We start from the raw sequence: 26,617 nt of genomic DNA, 5'->3' as shown, positions 1-26,617 counted from the left end.
AGATCTCAATCAAGTTAGGTGCATTAAGGATAAAGAAGGAAAAGTGTTGGTGAAAAATGAGGACATTAAAGAAAGATGGAGAAATTATTTTAATGATCTCTTTAATAATAGTCAAAATGGTAATAGCGTGAATATAGATTATAGAACAATAGAAAAGAATGTGAATTATACTAGAAGGATTAGATCTTTAGAAGTAAAGGAAGCACTTAAGAGAATGGAAGTGGGTAAAGCCTGTGGATCCGATGAAATACCAATTGAAGTGTGGAAGTATTTGGGAGATATGGGAGTGGCATGGTTAACTAAATTATTTAATAAGATTCTAAACTCAAAGAAAATGCTTGATGAATGGAGAAAGAGTATTTTAGTACCTATTTTTAAAAATAAGGAAGACATACAGAGTTGCTCAAACTATAGGAGAATTAAACTCATGAACCATACTATGAAGTTGTGGGAGAGAGTTGTGGAGCATCGACTACGTCATGATACTTCTATCTCTCTCAATCAATTTGGTTTCATGCCCGGTCGTTCAACTATGGAAGCGATCTTTCTCATTAGAAGCTTGATGGAGAAATATAGAGATGTGAAAAAGATCTACACATGGTTTTTATTGATTTGGAGAAGGCTTATGATAGTGTTCCAAGAGAGGTCTTATGGAATGTGTTAGAACAAAAGAGGGTATCTATTAGGTACATACAAGTATTGAAAGATATGTATGAAGGAGCAACTACTATTGTGCGCACAGTGGGAGGGGACACAAGAGATTTTCCGATCTCAATTGGATTACACCAAGGATCAGCCATAAGCCCTTACCTTTTTACATTAGTTTTAGATGAACTGACGAAACACATACAAGAGAGTATTCCTTAGTGCATGATGTTTGCGGATGATATTGTTCTGATAGATGAGACACGAGAAAGAGTCAATAGAAAGCTAGAACTTTGGATAAGTACTCTAGAGTCAAAGGGTTTTAAGTTAAGTAGAACGAAGACATAATACATGCATTGCAAGTTCAGTGAAGGCCAAACTGGTGATAGGGAAGGAGTTAGTTTGAATGGAGTGATACTGCCCCAAAGTAATCACTTTAAATATCTAGGCTTAGTCCTTCAAGTAGATGGGGGATGTGAGGAGGATGTTAGTCATAGGATTAAAGCTGGATGGTTGAAGTGGAGACGTGCCACGGGAGTTTTTTGTGATCGTAAGATTCCCAATAAATTGAAAGGAAAATTTTACCGTACAGCCATACGACCGGCTATGTTATATGGTAGTGAGTGTTGAGCACTGAAAGAGTCGTATGCATCTAAGATAAGAGTTGCAGAGATGAGAATGTTAAGGTGGATGAGTGGCCATACTAGACTAGATAAAGTCCATAATGAGAGTATTAGAGAAAAGGTAGGAGTGGTGCCAATTGAAGATAAGTTGAGAGAAGGGAGATTGAGGTGGTTTGATCATGTGAAGCGTAGACATACGGAGGCTCCAGTTAGACAAGTAGAGCACATTAGGTTAGAGGATAGAAAGAAAAAAAGGGGTAGACCTAAATTAACTTAGAGGAGAGTAGTACAACATGATCTAGAAGCATTACACATTTCTGAGGATTTAACCCAAAATCGTTCAGAGTGGAGAAAGCGAATCCATATAACCGACCCTAAATTTTTGGGATAAAGGCTTCGTTGAGTTGAGTTTATTCTCTGCTTTATATTGGTTCTTCCTTTCAAGTTCACTTTCTGGATTTTCATCTGATTATATTTTAACAGGTTGCTCCTTGTGCATCTAAATGGGCTGTTGTGGGTTTGACCAGATCAGTTGCAAAGGAGTTGCCTGACGGGATGGCAGTTATTGCACTTAATCCGGCAGTGATACACACTGAAATGCTCCAGTCATGCTTTGGCACTTCAACTTCAATTTGCCAGGCACCTGATGCATGGTAATTAGTTTTCCTTTAATTAGATTGTCTATGCGCTTCTTATATATTTTTTTTTAAAAATTGTTACCATAATTGCTTTTTTCTTTGTTCAGATCTGAGATCTATTAGCTCAGTTCCTCTCTAATCCTGATTGCCTCTTAGCAAAAGTCGCTATAATGGCTGAAGAAATTGCTTATGATTCTGTTCTCAATGCAAGTAATAAGGCAGAAGGAATGTTCAGCTTGCAAAACTCTAATCATCTAGGGATGGTGTTAGTTAGTACGCCATTTACTGGATCCAACTACCTAACATGGAGTAGATCCATGGTTATTGCTTTGAGGGCCAAAGACAAACTTGGATTTATCAATGGCAAGTATGAGATGCCAGATTTTGAATATACCAATTTTGAAAAATGGCAAAGGGTGGATAGCATGGTGATGTCCTAGTTACTGAATTCATTATCAAAAGAGTTTGTTGCAGCTTTCTTGTATGTGAAATCTGCTAAAGAGTTGTGGGATGAAATCAAGCAGCGGTTTGGGGAAAGTAATGGTCCATTACTCTACCAGCTCAAGAGAGAGATAAGTACCCTAACCCAATCAAACTTATCTATTGTGGCATATTTTACAAAGCTTAAGAAATTATGGGATGAGTTGAACTGTTTGAAAGCTTTACCCTCTTGTAATTGTGGTACTACAAAAAATATGAGTGACATTGATGAGGCAGATAAACTGATGCAATTTTTAATGGGGGTTAAATGAGGGATATAATCATAGTTTAAATCAAATACTGATTATGGATCCCCTTCCTAATGTGAATAAGGCATATTCAATGATTTTGAGTATTGAGAAGCAAAAGGAGGTGCATCATGTAGCAACTAATGATCTTAATCCGCATTTTCTCACAATTTCTATTTTCTCTTACGTTTTCACTTGGTATCAGAGCCCGGATAGGGTTGTGGGTTTCAGCCGCTCATAAGACTGTATAATTGGGTCCGTATTGGGTTAAAAATATATACTAATTGTCAAGTGACAACCATATGGTTACACTTGAGGGGGGAGTGTTGGGATTATAAATCCCTCATCGAAAAAATATAAACATGAAAGTGTAAATATAAGTGGTTAGATTGCAACCTTGACTTGACTAGTCATTTTGATGTGTAAAGCAATCTAATCACTTATATAAGCTCAAATTAAAATGAATTAATTATAATTTGACTAACACTCTCTCCGAATTTAACAGTCTGTGCATATAATTATGTTACTTTTATTGAAGATTCTTCGTCGTGAACCAGAAACTCCTCAGAGGTAGAGCAATTATGTCACCATATGAAATGTAGCTAAGTTGCAATTAATAGATTTTCCATCGCCCTAGTCATTACTCATTAGTACTTAGTAAGCCAAGAAGATCAATCCGATGCAATGATTATTGATACAAATGAATATATTTTGATGATTAATTACAATAAAGGTCATATGCCAAAATGCTTGTGGAAAAGGTCATAAAGTTGCTTGGAAAAAAAAAAAAATCATATAGTTGCAATATGATGAACTTTGAAGAAAAGCTGTGCAGACTTGCTTTTTGAAGAAAAGCTGTGCAGACTCTGTGCTCCTCTAAGAGTCGATCAAAGATTTGGTATTATTATTCTTTGTCCAATATACTTTGAATGTTTTGCTTCAATTTTTGTCCTAATTGCATGTTCTACTTTAATTTTGTTCTAATTGAATATTTTGCTTCAATTTTCATTTTATTAAATAAAAAATTATTAGAATTTAAATCTTTAACCTCTTTATTGTTTGTAAAATAAAACTTTCAACTATCATCTATTTAGTTGAATTTTCAATTAGTAAGTTGAAATTAAGAGTGTGTATGGTTTCTATTTTCTGAACTGAATTGAAAATAATCAAAATTAAAATATAATCGACTCTGTAGGCAGTAAACTATAACCACACCTATTTTGCTATTTTCATTCGTAATCAATATTTGAATCAAGAACCACATTTAATCTGTACTGAATTGAAAAATCACAACTAAAACTAGTTTTACGGATATATTTTTCAATATCTTTTACATATATTATATAATTTCAATATAATTAATTAATTAATTATACATAATTTATACATATATTTATGTATAATTTATTTCTTATTCTCTTTAATTTTTCTTAATGATCTGTCATCATAAATGTAGTAAATCAATTAAATTAAAATGATCTTTTATTATAAGTTATTTCAATTTTTGGTTTTTTTTTATTCTATTTCCATATATTAGGATTTGAATTTTTTATAACAATATTTTGTAGAATTGCTCGAGCAATTAAAATAAATTTATATTACTATTATTATTGTTTCCTTTATTATTACTATGACTGTTTAATTAGAATGTCAAAATAGTTTTCAATTTAAATTTTTGTCTTAAAATAGGACTAAGTCAATACTACTTAGTTCTACCTATTTCCTAAGCTACTAAAGCAAAGAATTCTTAAGAGAATCTGAGTTTTCCATGAAAAAGAAAAAAGAGAAAATCACAAAGCCTTTTTTTTTTTTTATAAATTAGACAACTTTATTAAATTAAAATGAGAAATCTGGAAAAACTTAGGATGCAACACAAATCAAGACCTAGCTAATAGATTTCCCCATACACTCAGTTTATGCATCACATGGTAAGTGGAAAAAAACCTGGCAAAGAAGTAAAAGATAGCTCAAGTTGCAAGAACAAAAACAACAAGAGTGTCTTCAAAATTAACTCTGCAGAACGTGAATTGATTGAATATCTCTGCTTTCATCATCTTGAAACTTCTTGAACTAGATTTTTGTGATTGTAATTTGTGATAAGATAAATTTTTTGAAGTTGGACTTGTGGGGATGACAATTTTTTATGATTGGAAATTGTGGGCAAAAATTATTCATAGATGTTTTGGTTTATTTTATATGGCTGGTGTTCAGCTTCTGCTGCTTAACCATCAGTCATGTCCATATTGCTGTTGGTATGTGTTTTGTATGATTGACATAAGCCAAAGTACTGAAAAATAATGACACACTTAACACTGCTGATAGGCTTATATGCGTGGATTAACTTCCTGAATCAGATATGCAGATGTGTTGGTGCATATATATTATTGAGTTTTCTCTCCCATTTATGCCATCTAAATAGATTGTAAAGGGTAATCCAGTGTAAAATAGAAGATGCTCCACTATCTCTTCTAGAGTATGAAATGATTCTTAATAAAGGTAACTAATAAAATGAAAAATGCAAAGGAGGGGATGCTTTACTTGTTATCAAAGAATGCTAGTGGAAAAAGGTCATGTTATGGGAGTAGGTATGTTGTAAAGTTGCAATTTGATAAACTTTTTTGGGGTGTTAAGAAAGTTTTAAAGCAGTCCTTGGGCAATTCTATTTTTGCATTTGCCTTTTCTTTTTTTTTTAAAAAAAAATAATTGTGGGAATTTTTTAAACTAAACACTTACCCATGCGTTAATGCAGATTTTTTTAAAAAAAAATTATTAATAGAATAAATAATAAAAATATGGTATTTAAATTCAAAAAATATTAAAAAAAAATCTTACCTTGCAAATATTTATGAAACTCTTCTTGACCATCTCCACATGCTTTTTTTTTTATAACTTAGATCTAATGATAGAGGTTTATAATGGTTTTAAATTTTTATATGATTTTTTTTTGCTATTAAAATTAATAAAATTATATTTTCTATAGCTATTTTACTTGGTACTCATTCATGGTTATATACTTATGATTGTGGCTTTTTATATGCCCCTATTATATTTATTAATTATTTTTTATTTTACTTGTTATTATCCTATTTATCTTTATATTATAATTCAGTTTTATGTTGTGACTTTATTTTACATCGTAATTCAATTGTTTGCAATTATGATTCATATATATTAATTTTTATATGAAGCATTTAAAACTAAATTGTCATACATTTATTCGTGATATTAATAAGTCTAATGAACTTCATATATATATATATGTGTGTGTGTGAACTGAAAAATTGCTCAAAAGTTTAAGTATTTATAAGCTTTAATTATAGCTAGTTTTTATAAATTAATGTCATACATTTATTAAGCTTTAATATCCTTTGGTTGAACATACTTTATTTAAATCTTTCTTTTGAAATTTTTATTTGGATGAACAAATATTTTTTTTTCTTTAAAGATAAAACACCCCTTAACTTAAAACAAAAATATGTAAAATTATGTTGCTTGGTTATTCCATCTTCCATTCCTTCGATCCACAGCGGATGGCAGAAGCTGATTCCAATTCCATCCAATTCTTCGTCGAAAAGAAGATGGACGGTCATCTATGCAGATGGATTCTAGCAAATTCTAATGATACCACAAAATCTGTCCATTGCCAAATTCGAGAGGTTTTTGGAATTCTGCTTACCCTACAGAAACTATATTACTTTGGGAAGAGGCTAGAGTGGCACCAGACGCTTAAGGAGTGCTCAATTAAAAACAATGGTCATCTCCAGCTAGTGCTCCGAAAGGATGGTGTAACTCGCCAGAATTCTTTTGTGGCTTTAAATTTGGTTTCACAAATACATGCTATGTGCCAAAGGAAATCGGTCGCCTTTGATCATGGATGCATAAGCAACAAAATAAGAGACCTTTTCTCCATTTTGAGGCAGCAGACGGTGTTTCTTCTAGATACTCTTCCTTGGTCTTTTGTTACGCTTTATAAAAATAACGAAGAGATTGGTGATGCTGTAATCAGATTTTTCTTGGATTCATTATTGAAGATGGTGTTAGCAAAAGGTTGGCTTGATAAATGTGCATCTATACTTCTACGATTATGCGACCATTTTCGGTGGTATGATGATGATCTGTTTTTTAAACATATATTTTCTGACTTGCTTTCAAAGATGGAAGCGTACCTTGCTAATTTTGAAGATTTCTTGTATATGGAATCTGTTTATTGTGGATATTCTCAATATCTTACCATTCTGAAGGCATTACATGGCATGTCTAAATTTCACAAGAGTGCTGAAGAGCGCTTTTTGAATGTATTAAGAAACAAAAGGCGTTCACTGGCAAAACTAATAGCTGAAGGCACTGATAGAAGCAATGATCACTTGTGGCTACTCGAGCGCAAGGATGTGACGGATGGTAAATCTAGGATGCATTTAGCCATGATGATGATGACTGAGATAAGAATACATGATGTGGAGTTACATGAGATGCTCGTTTGGTCTGAAAAACTGGACGCTAATCTTTATATGGCATTCAAAAATCAGCAAATTACAAATCGTGGAGTACAACAGTCTTGGTTACGCCAGTTATGTGGAGCTATATTCAATCCTCAAAAGTCCCATTTTCTGGTGTGCCCAAATGATCCTAAGAGGTTCTATCCTAATCCTGGTAAGCTTTCACTGCCTAAATTATTCGACTGACATTTACAAGTCAATGTTTGTTGCTTCCCTTTCAAGTCTTGACATAATAAATTTACTAATCTCTTGCAGTGCTTTGTATATAATTTCAGAATATGGTTCAAACATTAATTCTGTAACTTGCAAACAATTTGATTTTAAAAGTTGGTGTGTGCTATGTTCATTGTGTATATATATAGTATCTTGGTTCAGAACATCAAGAATTGTATTTATATATATATATATATTAAATAGCCATAAATTGTGAATGTATGTAGTATTTATTTATTTATTTTTTACATATGCAGCAATTGAGCCCAAACCCTTAGACCTCGAGTACTTTAAATTCCTTGGGAAGTTGGTTGCTTTAGCTTTAATGTCTGAAGTACAAATTGGTGTTGCCTTTGCCCATGTGTTTCTTATGCGACTGGCGGGAACGAAAATTTCACTAGAAGATGTAAAGGATGTGGATCCTTCCTTACATAGTTGGTGCAAGGAGATCATAGATGGTGAGTTCATTGACTCTGAAGTTCTAGAATTCCCTGAAGCTTTGTTGGGGTGCCAATGGAGCACAGAACTGAGCTATGTGAATAGCAAAAGTAGCAGGGAGGCTTATGTTGATCGTCTAATTGAACATCGTTTTGTTGAATCTATCTCTAAGCAAGTATCATTTTTCAAACGAGGACTTGATAGTGTTTTTGGTACATCAATCGGCGAGTTATTGTGTAACGATCGGGTTCCCACCACTAGAGGAATTGTCCGCTTTGGCCATAAGCCTCACGGTTTTGTCCCATAGGTGGAATGGAGAACTTCCCAGGAGGTCACCCATCCTAGGATTTCTCTCAAGCGAGCACGTTTAACCCTGGAGTTCTTCCAACTCAAAGAGATTGGTGATTTTGTGACTAGATGTTTGACATGCCAGCAGGTTAAGGCTGAGCATCAGGCTCCATCAGGGTTGTTGCAACCTATATCCATACCAGAATGGAAATGGGACCGCATTACCATGGATTTTGTGACTGGGCTACCATTGACACAGAGGAAGCATGATACTATATGGGTGATTGTGGATAGATTGACCAAGTCAGCTCATTTCCTACCAGTTAGAACCAGCTACTCATTAGAGAGATTTGCAGAAATTTACATAGATGAGATAGTCCGGCTACATGGAGTGCCAACATCGATCATATCTGACCAAGACCCGAGATTTACTTCGAGGTTTTGGAAGAGGCTACAGGAGTCTTTAGGCACTCGACTACACTTCGATGCGGTTTTCATCCACGACGGATGGGCGATCGAGCGGGTGATTCAGGTAACCCTTAGAACCTAGTAAATTATTATAAATGTTAAAAGACTACTAAAAATGACATGAATCACATAATAGGTATTGGAGGATATGTTGAGAAGCTGCATCATTGATTTTGAAGGAAGTTGGGAGAAGTATCTTCCTTTGGTAGAGTTTGCTTACAACAACAGCTACCAAGCCAGTATAAAAATGGCTCCATATGAAGCATTGTATGGGAGGAGATGTAGAACTCCCTTATGCTGGACAGAAATGGGTGAGGAGAAAGTAGTGGGCCCAGATTTAGTGAGACAGACAGAGGAAAAAGTGAAACTCATCAGAGACAATTTGAAAGTCGCCTCGGACAGACAGAAGTCATATGCCGACCTGAGGAGAAAGGATATAGAGTATGAGGTTGGCGAGAAGGTGTTTCTAAAGGTATCACCTTGGAAGAAAGTGCTAAGATTTGGTAAAAAGGGTAAGTTGAGCCCTAGGTTTATTGGTCCATACGATGTCATTGAGCGTGTGGGTCCAGTAGCCTACAGGCTAGCTTTACCACCTGAGCTGGACAAGATCCATAGTGTATTCCATGTGTCGATGCTCAGGAGATACAGATCAGATCCTTCACATGTCATTTCAGCAGAGAAGATAATTGTGCAACCTGATTTGACATATGAAGAAGAACCAGTCAGAATCTTGGCACGGGAAGTGAAAGAACTCAGAAACAAGAGGATCCCACTAGTGAAAGTCTTGTGGAGACACCACAACACGGAAGAAGCGACATGGGAGAGCGAGGAGACGATGAGGCAGCAGTTCTCTCAGCTCTTCACATTAGGTAAATTTCGAGAACGAAATTTCTATTAGAGGGGAAGAATTATAACGCCCTCACCATAGGTAGTCCGTACAATTTACTGTTCCGATGACTCATATCTGTTCGGACAGTCAAAATATCTGGAACTACACCTAAACTATAGTGAGGAGGTATAAATTAATGAAATAAATAAAAAAATATATATATATATATAGGAAAAATTTTGAGAAATAAAATAAAATTTAGAGAATTTATTAATTGGTAGAAAAAAATAAAAATAATTCGATGAGCACCATGAAAGGTATTTTGGTCATTTCACCCCTAGAGGTGAATTTTGACTTAAATGTCAAATTAAAATTTGGAAATAGAATAATTAACATAAATTAATTTTATGAATTTAAATTTGAAAAATGAGAAGAGAAAGAAGAAGAAAAGAAAAGAAAAGAAAAGGAAAGAAAAGAAAAGAAAAGAAAGGAAATAGATTTATGAAATTTAAAAACAATAAAGTACACATAAATATATATATATATATAAATAACCACAAGAGACAAAACCCCCCCACCAACCATCTTCTTCTTCCTCTTCTTTCTCTCTCCTTGCCGTCTCCCTTGGTCTCTCCCTCCCCACCATTGTTATCAAGCTTAAAGCTTGATTTCCCAAGCTTTCACTCACCAAAACCCATAGACCACTTCACAAAAAATTTAGCCCACACCATAAGGAAGCTTTAGATACCCGTAAGAAGAAGAAAGATTAAAGTTTGAAGTGGGTCACAAGAGGTTAGTGCACTAATCCCTCTTCTTCTCTTTATTAAACATGAAAAGCATGTTTAGCTAAGCATAAATACCATTAAAACAAAAAGAAAATCTAGAGAAAAGAACCCTTGAATTTTTTGCAGCCATGGAACTTGAAGTTTATTGCTTTTAAGTGATGAAAAATGGTTCCATGAGAATGTGTAATTAGTTGAAATGTTTGGGTGTTTAATTGTGTAGTGTTTGTGTAAATTTGAAACTTTGAAAACTAAGGTTTGTGTAAATGTTGAGGACTTTGTGTAAAATGTTGAAATTGACCTATTGGGATGAGATTGTTGCTTATAGAAGTGTATTGCATGCAAATTGAAGTAAGGAAGTTGGAGGAGATTGAGTTTTGGAAGTGTTAATTTTCTGCAGGTTGTGTTTGTTGAGGGCAGTGTACATTTTAGGCCATAAATAAAATTGTGTGACCCCAATTGGTATGAGGCCAATTGGAGGTAAAACTAGACCCAAAATAGCCCATTTTCCATGAAGAAACCATGCCCAAATTCTGTCCAAAACTTGAGCCAAATACTGTCCAAATTCGGATTTCCCTGCAACCCAACCCAGAAAATGACCAAATGAATAGTACGTGTTCATTTGGTCATAACTCTCTCTATACTGGTCCAAATGACCTAAAATTTTACCCATGGAAAGTTTAGACATAGGGCTACACTTTTCATGAAGACCACTCAACCCAGTTTTGCCTTTAACAAATTCAAATTGTTAGCACAAGTTGGGTCACTGAAACTGCCAACCCAGAAAATGACCAAATGAACAGTACGTGTTCATTTGGTCATAACTCTCTCTATACTGGTCCAAATGACCTAAAATTTTACCCATGGAAAGTTTAGACATAGGGCTACACTTTTTATGAAGACCACTCAACCCAGTTTTGCCTTTAACAAATTCAAATTGTTAGCACAAGTTGGGTCACTGAAACTGCCAACCCAGAAAATGACCAAATGAACAGAACGTGTTCATTTGGTCATAACTCTCTCTATACTGGTCCAAATGACCTAAAATTTTACCCATAGAAAGTTTAGACATATGGCTACACTTTTCATGAAGACCACTTAACCCAGTTTTGCTTTTAACCAATTCAAATTGTTAGCACAAGTTGGGTCATTGAAACTGCCAACCCAGAAAATGTCCCAAAATACTATTCCTTTGGTATTTTGACCATAACTTGAGTTCTATAACCCCAAACTCAGTGATTCAAAAACTGAAATTCAAATTTAAACATAGAGGAGCAATTGTTATGAAGGAATTGTGACTAAATAAAGATCCCAACCTAGTCAAATTCCTAGATAAATATAACACATCAACATGAATCTAAAGAAAGGTTCATAGGAAAAATACTATATAGGATAATTAAAATACTCATAAGGAAAATTTATTATTAAAAATGATATGAATATGTAAATTAGGACTAATGTCCTATTAATATGAAATTTATGGTACCAATGAATAGTACTAGAAAATAGTAATAGTGAATAGTGCTAAATTAATTAAAAATATTTAATTGCCCATATTATACCTAGACTTATTTATTTAGTTGGATAAATTGGTATATCAATTAGGGACTACAGATAGCAGTACTGCCTACCGAGAAAATCATGAACTGACAATATATGTCTGGTATGATTGTTCTACAGGCTATATGCCTACTTTATTTCTGGCTTTACAAGCCTGACAGCGGGTCTCGTGCCCGACAGCTGGCCTCGTGCCTGACAGACGTATATTGGATAGACATATGGCTGTCTAACCAATATACACCCGTACATCCAGCTTTTATAATTTGTTATAGGTTTTCTTGGGCACTGATAAAAAAAATTTAATTAAGACTTAAAATACAATAAGTAATCATAAAAGATCCCAATAATGTTAATTATTTTCAAAGAGTAATAAAAATATAAAAGACCCAGAAATTATGAGTTGCATATATTGTTTCAAATTATTAAATTATTGTTATTATAAATTATGCACCACTAAGCGTTATGCTTAGCGCGTTGGTTTTCCATCGCGTAGGTCGGAGATCACCGCATGACAGCAGTGACACCAGTAGTGCAATCGTGAGCTTTGATCGGATCGCCATTGTCCAGAGTCACCTCACCGGTCTGTTGTATTTTGGTAGGGCCCATGTATAGACTAGTATTTTGGTTCATTATGTTTAGTCATGATGTAATTACTAGTTTATGATGTATTTCATTTTGGACTTGTAATTAAACTTTGATATTGAAATGAAAACTTGTAATTTATTATCTATGAATTTCTATATGAATGCAATAGATAATACTTCATTTTGAGATCTCATAAATAATTGTAAATGATATGATACATGAGAATATGATATGGAAATGTGTGAAATGAATATGGACATGTTAACAGGTGATTAGTGGAACCCGCCAGATGCTAATAAAATAAGGGAGGCTCTGTCCGGGTCTCCATAGAAATAAGATATAAAAAAAAAAAAATTCTACACATAGAATACATGTTTTAAATGACATCAAAAGTTTACAATAGATATGATAAAACAAGATAGGGTGCTCTGGCACCGAATGTGGCACTTCTTGCTCGGCTATACGGTAGACGGGTAAGGGGAGTCACATTTAGTGGTATCAGAGCCGCTCGCGTGTCCTCTTGAGCGATGGTGGGGCAAACCTCAGCGAGGACGCTGAGTCCCGAAAGGGGGGGAGAAAGGTCCCTTAGGCAAATCCCACATCGGCAAAGCACGGAGATGGTCTTGGGCTCAAAAGTAATGATATATAAGATGGGGGAACTAATCACTAGAGGTGCCTTTTGGTGGAATGGCCTGGAGAGTTGAAAGAACTCCAGGGTTAAACGTGCTCGCTTGAGAGAAATCCTAGGATGGGTGACCTCCTGGGAAGTTCTCCATTCCACCTATGGGACAAAACAGTGAGGCTTATGGCCAAAGCGGACAATTCCTCTAGTGGTTTGAGCCCAATCGTTACATGTTGTCTGTTAAAGGACTGGAGCTTGAAGACCTTAATGAGTCGTTGTGCAGATATGTAATTACTACAACTTTACAGCTCGACAATAAAAGTAATCCTCTGATGTCTCGGTTCCCAAAGGTACTTGGAATATGAAGTGTATAATTTTTTAATCATGATTTTTAATATGACTTGGATTGGAGCTTGAGCTTAAAACTTTATAGTCGTAAAGATGATTTAATAGCACTGAATCAGAGCTCATCAGTTTTAAAGCATGATTACTAATTCACTTTCCTAATTAAATGCAGGAATGGAAATTTCCTAAAGTGCATGATGCAAAATTGTATGAGATGCTCATTGATTGGTCTAAATATCTGAACAAGAATCTGTGTATGCGATTCAAAAATCAGCAAATTCTGAGATCACGGAGTACTGCAGCATTGGTTATGCAAGTTATGTGGAGCTATATTCAATCCACAAAACCCCCTTTTAATAGAGTGCCCAATTTATCCTAATATGTTTTATCATAATCATTGTACGCTTGCACGCTTTGCTGATTGCTTAAGCGACATTTTTTATTCTGTTTCTTTCTTTCTTCTTAATCTTGACAAAATCAATTCGCTAATATGTCGTAATGCTTTGTATATAAATTTGGATTATGATTCAAAAATAAAATCTGGAACTTGCAAGCAATTTGATTTTATAAGACAACTCAATACCACTTAGCTTTACCTATTTCCCAAAACTACTAAAGCGAAGAATTCTTAAGAGAATATGAGTTTTCCATGAAAAAGAAAAAGGAGAAAATCATAAAGCCTTTTTTTATTTTTAATTTTCATAAGCTAGACAATCTTATTAAATTAAAATGAGAAATCAGGAGAAACTTGGCATGCAACACAAATTAAGACCCAGCTAACAGATTTCCCCATTCACTCAATTTATGCATCACATGCTAAGTGAATAAAACCTAGCAAAGAAGTAAAAAGATAGCTCAAGTTGCAAGAACAAAAACAAGAGGAGTGTCTTCAAAATTAACTCTACAGAACGTGAATTGATTGAATATCCTTGCTTTCATTATCTTGAAACTTCTTGAACTAGTTTTTTGTAATTGTAATTTATGATACAACTCAACTCAACTAAGCCTTTATCTCAAAAAATTTGGGGTCGGCTATATGGATTCGCTTTCTCCACTCTAAAAGATTTTAGGTTAAATCTTCAGAAATATGTAATGCTTCTAGGTCATGTTGTACTACTCTCCTCTAAGTCAATTTAGGTCTACTTTTTTTTTTTTTTCTATCCTCTAACCTAATGTGCTCTATTTGTCTAACTGGAGCTTCCGTATGTCTACGCTTCACAATTGTAATTTATGATATGATAAATTTTTTTGTAGTTGGGCTTATGAGGATGACAATTTTTTTATGATTGAAAATTGTGGGCAAAAATTATTCATAGATGTATTGGTTTATTTTATATGGCTGGTGTTCAGCTTCTGCTGCTTAACCATCAGTAATGTCCATATTACTGTTGGTAGGTGTTTTATGTGATTGATATCAGGCAAATTACTGAAAAATAATGACACACTTAACACTGCTGATAAGCTTATGCGCGTGGATTGGCTTCTTGGAATCACATATGCAGGTATGTTGGTGCATATATATTTTTGAGTTTTCTCTCCCATTTATGTATCTACTCTGTTTATTTCCGTGTCCATAAATTTATATTACATTAAAAAAATATAAATTTTTACTTAAAACACAAATATAAAACCATATTCTTTAGTTTCAAATATGCCATCTAAATAGATGGTAAAGGGCAACCCAGTGTAAAATACTCCACGATCTCTTCTAGAGTGAGAAGTGATTCTTAATAAAGAAAACTAATAAATTAAAAAATGCACAGAAGGGGATGCTTTACTTGTTACCAAAGAATGCCAGTGGAAGGAGATCATGTTATGGGAGTAGGTACGTTGTAAAGTTGCAATTTGATGAACTCTTTTGGGGTGATAGAAAGTTTTAAAGCAGTCCTTGACCAATTCTGCTTACATTTACTTTTTCTTTTTTTTTAAAAGGAAAAAGGAAAATTGTGGGAATTTTTTAAACTAAACACTTACCCATGCGTTGATGTAGATATTTTTTATTTTTTTAAAAATTATTAATGGAATAAATAATAAAAATGTAATATTTATGTCACGACCCAACCTATGGGCCGGACCGGCACTAGGTCCTGGGCCAGCCTAAAGCCTCCGAGACCCGTAGTAAACCTAACTATTCCTTAACCCAACTCTAAGGCCCATTTGGGCCCAATTTCAAGAAATCAACCGGATAGAATCCGGCCATAAAGTGGACCTTTCAACGGGGAGTTTTTGACTCACCCGACCTGTAAACACAATAAATAATCAATTGGGGAGCTCAGCTCACCCTCCACATACTCAAATGTCATAAAAATAAATGGGAGCTCAGCTCCCTCATCCAATCCATCAAACATGCATAAAATAATAAGTTTACAGGTCCAAAATAAAAATTTATATTACAGACCCAATCCAAATAAATATTTCTAACACATGCGGAAATTCTAAGAGTTAACAGGTTTATACAAACATTAGTAAATAACCTGCGAGGGAGAAAAGCAGGTTAACCTCAAAAATATCCTCCTGTGGCCTGGAAAAATATTGAACAGAAGTGACCGTTCGAATCAGAGAGTAAAATATCAATTTCAACTATAATCTCTATAACTATCTAAAGCTAGTGCACCCTGCAGAGTGAAATGCAACATCAGCAATAATTTCACATCATAACATCAAAAAGGTAATTTGGAGCACTCACACACCCAGTAATATCAATCATAATATATGGGAGCTGATCCCCTATACAGCTCTCTTAAATCCAACCTGTGTCAGCGAAGAACTCAAGCCGGACTTTCGCTTAATAAACCAAATCGGGGTCCCAGCGAAGAACTCAAGCCGTGTCTACCCCGAAGGACCGGGTCCCAACGAAGATCTCAAGCCGTGTCTACCCGTTCTATCCATAGTCAACACCACATCACACGCACGCACACTGCTCCAAATTACCACAACAACATCCATGGCACTTTAACAGTTGTGAATGCAACATAAAACGTGCCTAGAGTTTAACTACATAGATACATACATATAAGTGATGCATGGGTATGCTTAAACATATAATAATATCGAAATTACAATTAAAATTAATATTTTACTCATAGACTTGACAGCGGTCACTGTGGCTGCTGGGCGGAGGAAGAAGGCTGTCCCGGCTCACCTGACAATTTTGTTAAATCATTTAATAAGTTTGACTCAATACAAACTAAGAAAATGACCAAATACGTCCTAAGTCGTGTCGAAAATCCGGCAGAATCTCCCCTATAGCTAAGACCTACCCAACCTGCAAAAGGGCTCAAAATGCACTTCTATATTCACAAATCATACACTCACAACTCAATCACATCACACAGCCTCTCCTGGGCCCATCCAAACAGTCATCAATCACAATATGTAAATTTACAGTTTAGTCCTTATAATTGATCATTTTTGCAAAAACTGCCCAAATAAGCTTTAAAAATTCTAAAACTTTGCCCCGCGGTCCCTAGCAATATTACTAGGCTATTGCAAAAAGAATCATAATTTTCTGAGCTATCATGAATATTTTACGGATTTTTAATCTCATTTAAGCACTAGAAATTTATGAAAAAGTAAGGTTTGGGTTTACCTATACCGATTCCGACTCCGGGTACGCGCTCGGGACGTCTGACAATGATAGGATAGCCAAAATCTCGATACAATTCGGAGACCTTTTCGGTGGCCGGTCTGTCTGGCCGGAAATTCACAGACCTGGATAACTGTCGAATTTCCGCGAATTGAAGATACCTACACGAAGCCCACAACACGAGGGTTAGTATAAAATTTTTACGAAATTTTCTAAGCTCATTTAATACTCGGAAAAACACTGCGAAGTTCCGCAAGACCCACCGAAAAACGGTATTGAAAAATTTTGAAATTTATATTGCCGCGAAGCTCTCGACGAGTGGCGCGCTCTGGTACTCTCTGTTTTCTCGTGGGGTTCACGGTTTGCGAGAAATCCAGCCCAAAAGTCAAAATGGGCTAAAATTTTCCGGACAAAAATTGGACAAACCGCTCGATGGATTTTGGTGTTCTTGGTGTCTATGGAAAGCTCTCGAGGTGTAGATGGGTTTAGACTCAAGACCCGACCCGATTGGTGGCCGGATCGACTGAATTTTGGCTGGGAAGACGAAGCAGCGTGCTTGCACGTCGCATCGCTTCGTGCGACGCTTGCCGGTGTTCCAAGCGGCGGCCGGTGGGCTGGGGTGGCCGGGGAGGCGTGCCGGCGGGCTGGGGAGGCGGCTGGCCGGCAAGGGGAGGTGGGAGGAGAGAGGAAATGGGAGAGAGAGAGAGAGAGGAAGGAGAACGTGCGCAGGAGAGGAGAAGAAGAAGAAAAGGAGCAGGCCCGATTCGACCGGTCCGATCCGGTCCGGTTCGATTCGGCCGGTTCGATTCAGGATACAAATTTTTTAAATTTTTACTCTGCCTTGGGACTGAAAAAGAAGCCCAAAAATTCCGAAAAAATTCTAGAAAACTCAAAAAAGTTTTTAGACTCCAAATATATTTTTAGTTTTGCCACGTGGTCTTTAAATTAATTTTTAAAAATCATCAAAGTTTATATTTTCGAAAAATCGAACCCGATTTCTAAAATCCGAAAAATCTCAAATAATTTCTTAAAATTTAAATAAAATTAAAAAATCAATATTTACCCAAAAATAATAAATTTAAAAATTAGAGGTATTACAATTTAAATTCAAAAAATATTAAAAATATGAAAAAAAAAATCTTACCTTGCAAATATTTATGAAACTCTTATTGACCGTCTCCAGGTGCTTTTTTTTTTTTTTTTTAACTTAGATATAATGACAGAGGTTTGTAGTGATTTTATATTTTTATAGAATTTTTTTGGCTATTAAAATTAATAGAATTATATTTTTTTATAGCTATTTTACTTGGTACTCATTCATGATTATGTATACTCATGACTCTGTCTTTTTATATGCCTTATTATATTCATTAATTATTTTTTATTTTACTTGTTATTATCCTATTTATCTTTATATCATAATTCAGTGACCTTATTTTATATCATAATTCAATTTTTTGCAATTCTGATTCATACATATTAATTTTATTTAATTTTTATATTAAGCATTAAAACTAAAAAGTCATACATTAATTTGTGATATTAATAAGACTAATGAACTTCATTTAATATATATATATAAAATGTTTGTGTGTTAACTGAAAAGTTACATATAACTGTTTAAAATTTTAAGTATTTATAAATTTTAATTATAACTAATTTTGTAAGTTAAGGTCCAAACTCAAACATACTTTATTTAAATTTTTCTTTCGAAAGTTTTATTTGGATGAATAAATATTTTTTTTTTTAAATAAAACACACATATATAAATATAAATTGATGACAAAAATGAATCACTATTAACTTAAAACATAAATATATAAAGTCATGTTCATTAGTTTCCAATATGCCGTCTAAATAGATGACTAGAAAAGAAATTTTTTCCTTTTTTTTTTGGCAAATAAATTTTTCCGTTTGAACATGCTCTTGGAAAACAACGCCGCTTTCTTTTTTCCGTTTGAATATGACCGAGTCAAAGGGAAATATATTCAGAGTTGACTGAGTACAACCCCTTCTGGGTGAAATGCCAGATAGTCTTCTCCTCTCGAGCAGAGGTCAACACTATTCTTTTTAAATTAAATTGAATCGTTTTAATTTAATAATTCAATTCAATTTTTAAGGTAATTCAGTTCAGTTCAGTTCAATCTGATTTTATATTTTAAGAATTTCAATTATTTAAGTTAGGTTCGGTTTTGGAGAGAAAAAATAATTGAATCAAACCAAATTAAATAGTTTTATTAATTTTTGAATTGATTTATTTTTTTGAAGAATTTATAAATTATATGTAATTTTTTATATATAAATTAATTAATTTTATTGATTATCTGCTATTAAGTTTAAATTAATGTCAAAATCAGAATAAATAACTTAAAAATTAAGTCTAAATTAAAAAATATATAAAACTCAAAATCGATCAATTTAAAGTAAATTGAACTGAAATAGAGTGATTTAATTCAGTTCGATTCAATTTAAATCGAATGCTCACCCCTACTTTCAATTTGTCATACTCATCGGAATAGCGTAGGTATTGACAATTTAAACATCTTGAAAATCCCTTGTGAATTATTTTTTGTTAATATATTTTTTAAAATATTTAAAATATTAAAAAATATAAAAAAATATTTTTAAGGAAATAAATAAAATTTTAATTTAATTTTAATTTCTTATCAAAATTTAAATCGAACTGAAAAATCAAAGTTAAAATTAAATTTGTATATATTTTAGTATCACTAAAAAGAAATGATCGAAGTATATAAGAAAATGTAATAAATTTTAAGATTTTTTTTTTTACCTTATACTAGTTTGTAATTATTATTAATTTTAATTAGTATTAAGTTTTCATCCTAAAATTAGAAAGGGAATAAAAACTTGCATTATATTTTAACACTAGAAGTATAATTAGTATTAAGTATTCATTTTATTGAATATTATTAAATTTTCATAACATGATTTATTTTATTAACACTGATGACAATAGAAACTATAGTTTTGATTTTCTCTCTTCAAATTTGTATCCTTTAATAATAGATCTGATATTCTCTTTCTAATATTAAGGTCGTATTTCTCCTTATTATTAAGATCTTATTTTCTTCTTATTATTAGAGTTTTGTTTTCCTTCCTTGGCATGATTTTTTTTATTTGGCAATTTGAAATACAACGTGAATCATTCATTTTTTTATTTTTTTGTTGGAGACTCAAGTATGGATAATAATCTTTTATTAATGGAGCTTGATAATTAGGGATGGCAACGGGTTGAGTTTTTGTGGGTACTCGATCCAACTGAACTCTAATAGAACAGGTTTGGATAGTATATAATCGGATTTGGGACCGATTCGGATTTGAAATTTAATACCCGTGATGGGTTCAGGTCGGGTTCGTGTTTTATATGTTGGGTATCCGTTACTCGAACCTGTTTATATAAATATTTAACTAAATGTAAAATATATGTTTTTTTAGTAATATTTATAAATTTTTATATATTTTATTTTATATAAAATAAATTTAAAAATTTTATGAAATTATTAAATTTTTAAAATATAAATTATTAATACAAATAATATTTTATAAAAATTATTACTTAAATATATAAAATTAAACGGGTTCAGGTATTTTTCGAATAATAACAATCGAGTCGGGGACGGGTTCGGATTTTGATAATATTAATCGAATTCGGGTTCGGGTAGGATGATTTTCATGGCAACCCTATCCGTTGCCATCCCTATTGATAGTGAAGCATATTACTCCGCTGACGTTTATAGTTTAATGTCTTTTGTAGGTTACAGAGATAACAAGTTCCCAAAAGGGGCAATATAAAAGATTTTTCTGATAATCCAAAATCAAAAAAGATATTTCCTATTCAGAAGTATTATATTCTATCTAAATATAATATTTTAATTATTTATGTTTGTATTTTTTTTTCTCTTGTAAGAGTATTATACTATGCTCATTTTATTATTTTGATTAATGAATTGTAAAATTTTATTTAAAAAAAAAAGATTTTACTTTAATAATTATTAATTATTTTAGTTTAAAATAATTTATAATTAAATATCTTATATTTAAAATTGTCAAATTTTACTTAAAAAAAAAAGATTTTACTTTAATAATTATTAATCATTTTTGTTTAAAATAATTTTATAATTAAATATCTTATATTTAACCACATAACTTTAAGCAATTTCTTCTACTTATCCCATCGTCGATTCAAACCACAGCGTAGAAGACGACCACATTTGATACTAATGAATTTTATTTAATAAATAAGAAATAGATGATTGGCACGGTCTATCTATTTCTTATTTATTAAATAATATTCTTGGCATCAACGTACATGGCACATTTGAAACTAATGAATATGGTTTTATATTTTTATAGAGATCAATTTTTATTTTTTCATGTTTATAAAGAATTGAACTGATGATTTTATATAAAAAAAAAAAAACAAATATTTTAAGAATACATAATAATTATTCGATCAATTTTGTTTTACATTTACTTTTTTTTTTAAATTACAAATTTTCAAATATAGAAGATCTAAGGGAAAAAAATGAATTATGCATTTTTTTTTAATTTAACAATTTTAAACTAACGTATTAACGTTAATATTGATAGTTATGCCAAATTTACGTACTATCTTAAATTTAATATATATTTTCAGAAGAAAATTAATAAAAATATATTAATTATGTTTATCAAAATTTAATTAAAGTTGCTTGTAGACTTGCTTTTTATTATTTAAAAAAAAAAAAAAAAACATAGAGAGATGGACATTCAGAAGAAAAAATGAAGTATTGGCATTTTTAAGTTGTAAAAGAAAGAAACGGAATTTGGTTTAAATTTGGTTTCACAGATACATGCTATGTGCCAGAGCAAATCGGTCGCCTTTGATTATGGATGCATAAGCAACAAAATAAGAGACCTTTTCTCCATTTTGAGGCAGCGGACGATGTTTCTTCTAGTTACTCTCCCTCGGTCTTTTGTTACGCTTTATGAAAATATCGAAGAGATTGGTGATGCGGTAATCAGATTTTTCTTGGATTCATTATTGAAGATGATGTTAGCAAAAGGTTGGCTTGATAAATGTGCATCTATACTTACACGATTATGCGTCGATCTTCGGTCGTATCATGGTGATGGTAACCACCTGTATCTCTTATGCCGCACTCATCTAACAGAGCTGTTTGAAAAAGGTAATTATAAAATCATTTTCGAGAATATTGAAGACCCAACAACAAGTATTCTTTTCTTTTTTAGAGAATTGGCAGAAAGCTTGTCTAGAGATTTGGATCGCAGGGCCACTCCATCCTCAGGCATCATTGATGTTCGTGACTTTAAGGCATTTTCACTCGTTTTATGTAATACCATTCATTTGCCAGTGGATTCCGCTTTACAATACTTTCGGCATTTTGAACGTACATTTTCTGACTTGCTTTTAAAGACGGAAGCGTACCTTGCTCATTTTGAAAATTTCTCGTACATGGAATCTGCTTATTGTGGATATTCTCAATATCTTACCTTTCTGAAGGCATTGCATGTGATATCTAAACTTTGCAAGAGTAGTGAAGAACGCTTTTGGAATGTATTAAGAAACAAAAGGCGTTCACCGTTAGAACTAATAGCTAAAAGCACTGATAGAACCAATGATCACTTGTGGCTACTCGAGCGAAAGGATGTGATGGATAGTAAATCTAGGATGCATTTAGCCATGATGATGATGACTGAGATAAGAATACATGATGTGGAGTTATATGAGATGCTTGTTTGGTCTGAAAATCAGCAAATTACAAATCGTGAAGTACAATAGTATTGGTTACGCCAGTTATGTGGAGCTATATTCAATCCTCAAAAGTCCCTTTTTCTGGCGTGCCCAAATGATCCTAAGAGATTCTATCCTAATCCTGGTAAGCTTTCACTGCCTAAATTATTTGATTGACATTAACAAGTCAATGTCTTTACATAATAAATTTACTAATCTCTTGCAATATTTTGTATATAATTTCAGAATATGATTCAAACATTAATTCTGTAACTTGCAAACAATTTGATTTTAGAAGTTGGTTTGTGCTATGATCATTGTGTATTCATAGTATCTTGGTTCACAACATCAAGAAGTGTGTGTGTATATATTAAATAGCCATAAATTGGGAATGTATGTAGTATTTATTTATTTTTTTTTTTTTTACATGCGCAGCAATTGAGCCCAAAACCTTAGACCTCGAGTGCTTTAAATTCGTTGGGAAGTTGGTTGCGATAGCTTTAATGTCTGAAATACAAATTGGTGTTGCCTTTGCCCATGTGTTTCTTATGCAACTGGCCGGAAGGAGGAAAATTTCACTAGAAGATGTAAGGGATCTAGATCCCTCCTTGCATAGTTGGTGCAAGGAGATCATAGATGGTGAGGTCATTGACTCTGAAGTTCTAGAATTCCCTGAAGCTTTGTTGGGGTGCCAATGGAGCACAGAACTGAGCTATGTGAATAGCAAAAGTAGCAGGGAGGCTTATGTTGATCGTCTAATTCAACACCGTTTTTTCGCATCTATCTCTGAGCAAGTATCATTTTTAATACAAGGATTTGATAGTGTTTTTGGTACATCAATCGGCAAGTTGTTGTCTGTTAAAGGACTGGAGCTTGAAGACCTTAATGAGTCGCTGTGCGGATACGTAATTACTACAACTTTACAGCTCGACAATAAAAGTAATCCCCTGATGTCTCGGTTCCCAAAGGTATTTGGAATACGAAGTGCATAAGTTTTGAATCATGATTTTTAATTTGACTAGGATTGGAGCTTGAACTTAAAACTTTATAGTCGTAAAGATGATTTAATAGCACTGAATTAGAGCTCATCCGTTTTGAAGCATGATTACTAATTCACTTTCCTAATTAAATGCAGGCATGGCAATTTCCTAAAATACATGATGCAAAATTATATGAGATGCTCATTGTTTGGTCTAAAAATCTGAGCAAGAATCTGTATATGCAATTCAAAAATCAGCAAGTTACAGATCCCGGAGTACTGCAGCATTGGTTATGCAAGTTATGTGGAGCTATATTCAATCCACAAAAAAACCCCCTTTTCCTAGCGTGCCCAAATGATCCTAATAGGTTTTATCCTAATCATGGTACGCTTGCACTGCCTTTGATTACTTAACTGACATTTATTTGTTACTGTTTGTTTCTACCTTCTCAATCTTGACATAATCAATTTCACTAATCTGTTGTAATGCTTTGTTATATAATTTTGGATTATGATTCAAACATTAAATCTGGAACTTGCAAGCAATTTGATTTCAAAAGTTGGTTTGAGCTGTGATCACTATGTATATATATTAGTATCCCGGTTCATGACATCAAGAATAGCGTATGTACGTAGTATTTATTTATTTTTTATTTAAATACACAGCAATTGAGCTCGAACCCTTCCACTTCGATTGCTTGGAATTTGTTGGGAAGTTGGTTGCATTAGCTTTGATGTACGAAATACAAGTGGGTGTTACCTTTGCCCATTTGTTTCTTTTGCAACTGGCTGGAAAAGAGGAAATTTCACTGGAAGATGTAATAGAGGTAGATCCTTACTTATATCGTTGGTGCAAGAAGGTCATAGATGCTGAGCTCATTGACTCTGAAGTTCTAGAATTCGCTGAAGCTGAATTGGGGCGCCAATGGAGCACAGAACTAAGCCACGTGAATAGCAAAAGTAGCAGGGAGTCTTATGTTGATCGTCTAATTCAACATCGCTTTGTCAAATCTATTTCTAATCAGCTATTATTTTTCAGAAAAGGATTTGATAATGTTTTTGGTACATCAATCGACCAGTTGTTCTCTTTTAACGGACGGGGTCTTAAAGACTTTAATGAGTCACTATGCGGATGCAAAATTAGTGGAACTTCACAACTCAACAAGAGAAAATTTTTGAACAATGACTGCAATAAAAGTGATACCCTGATGCATCGGTTCCAAAAGGTATGTGGAATAGGAAGTCCATAATTTCTGAAGCATGATTTTTCCTTTTAGTTTATTTGAATTCAATCGGTGATTGAACTTAGACTTCACAATTGTGGAGATTACTCTAAAACTATTAAGCTAAAGCTCATTGGCATTGAACCATGATTACTAATTCACTTTCCTAGTAAAACGCATACATGCTGTGAATTTTCTAAAATTAACTCATAGAAGCAATTTTACTTGGCAGGTAAGAAGAAAGGGTCGCAATATTACAAATTGGCGGAGGGGTGTGCGACTGGGGAGCGGGTCATTTGGATCAGTCTATGAAGGATTTGCGGTTGATGGATTCTTCTTTGCTGTGAAGGAACTTCTATTGCCAGATGGAGGGATTATTGACCAACTTGAGAAAGAGGTTGATTTATTATGTCAGCTCACCCATCCAAATGTAGTTAAATACTTTGGCACAAGTAAGGATGAATCGAAGCTCTATGTTTTCCTCGAGCTTGTAAGTAAGGGCTCCCTTGAAAAGGTTTATAAAGAATTTCCGCTGCAGGATTCCCATGTGTCTGTGTACACGAAACAGATATTGAAAGGCTTGAATTATCTCCATGAGCGAAATGTTGTTCACAGGGACATCAAATGTGCCAATGTATTGGTGGATGAAAATGGATGTGTGAAAATCGCAGATTTTGGATTAGCAAAAGTAACCAACTCAAATGCAATCATTAAGTCCTGTAAAGGGACTGTATACTGGATGGCTCCTGAGGTTTTTAATAACAAGAAAGCAGGAGGGTATGGGTTTCAAGCTGATATATGGAGCGTTGGGTGCACTGTATTGGAGATGTTAACCGGAAAACCTCCATACTCTGATTTGGGTTTGGAAAAAGGTCAATTAATTTATCGGATTGGAAAAGGCCACCTACCTTCTCTTCCTGATTCTCTGTCAGATGATTCGCGAGACTTTATCCAGCGATGCCTAAAAGTTAATCCAAAGGATCGTCCCACTACTGCTGAGCTTTTAGAACATCCATTTGTAAATAAATAGGTGAATGCTTGCAAGCTGCAGCAACTCTCGTTCTTGACAAATTTGTATTAATTTCAGCTTAAATTGTGGCAGCTGAAACGTGATCAGCTGCGAGGGATTTTTGTTTTTTCCAAGTTCTTTTATTAATATAGAAATCCTGGATTTCTAGGTCAGTTCTATTTTTCTGTTTCATTTGTTCAATTGAGACTCAACTATTAAGACAAGACTCTTCTAAATCAGCTCTTGTTATCAAACTTTTGCGAACTTGCATATTTTGTGCTGGATCATAAATCCAAAGGGAGCAACATGCATAATTTACTAAACAAATCATGTTATTGAAGAATTTTTTGTTTATTATTATAAGTTTGCTTATTTAATTTTTATAACTAATCTATCTATGTATATATAATAATATAATATAATATAATATAATAAAGCTAGTCTTATTTAAAAATAAATTTTTAAATAAATCTTAATTTAAACGCGTTTTAGGCATAGCGATGGATGGATAGAATATTCATAAAAATTTTGCCTAATTTTAAATTTATTAATAATTTTAATATTTTAATTAATTTAAATTTAATTAAAAATTTTTAATTATTTTAGTTAAATTTAATTTTAAATATCATTATTTAAATATATGAATTTTAATTAATTGTAATTTGTAATATAATTAATGTAATTTGACTAAACTATTTAAGAAAAAAATTTGAAAAATAAGCCAACTAATTTATATGTTAATATGTTAATTTTTATTTTATGTATATATATATAATTTTAACTAATAATTAAATGTGATAATATT

The 26,617-nt window shown here is 33.2% G+C and overlaps 1 protein-coding gene across 1 annotated transcript; it reads left to right on the top strand.

The window, feature by feature from the left end:
- The first annotated feature begins 1,755 nt into the window (after positions 1 to 1,755).
- On the top strand, positions 1,756 to 25,985 carry LOC131182265 (uncharacterized). The gene is made up of 6 exons (XM_058151206.1): positions 1,756 to 1,921; positions 6,162 to 7,284; positions 23,037 to 23,569; positions 23,737 to 23,965; positions 24,247 to 24,806; positions 25,036 to 25,985. Exons 1-6 carry the CDS (start codon positions 1,919 to 1,921, stop codon positions 25,831 to 25,833), a joined length of 3,246 nt encoding a protein of 1,081 aa, XP_058007189.1. The 5' UTR covers positions 1,756 to 1,918; the 3' UTR covers positions 25,834 to 25,985.
- Positions 25,986 to 26,617: the final 632 nt, after the last annotated feature.

This window comes from Hevea brasiliensis, chromosome 8 (genome assembly GCF_030052815.1).
Source record: "Hevea brasiliensis isolate MT/VB/25A 57/8 chromosome 8, ASM3005281v1, whole genome shotgun sequence".
Classification (NCBI taxonomy): domain Eukaryota; kingdom Viridiplantae; phylum Streptophyta; class Magnoliopsida; order Malpighiales; family Euphorbiaceae; genus Hevea; species Hevea brasiliensis.
Note: the sequence above shows the minus strand (reverse complement) of the source record. Positions and strands in the feature narration are given on the sequence as shown.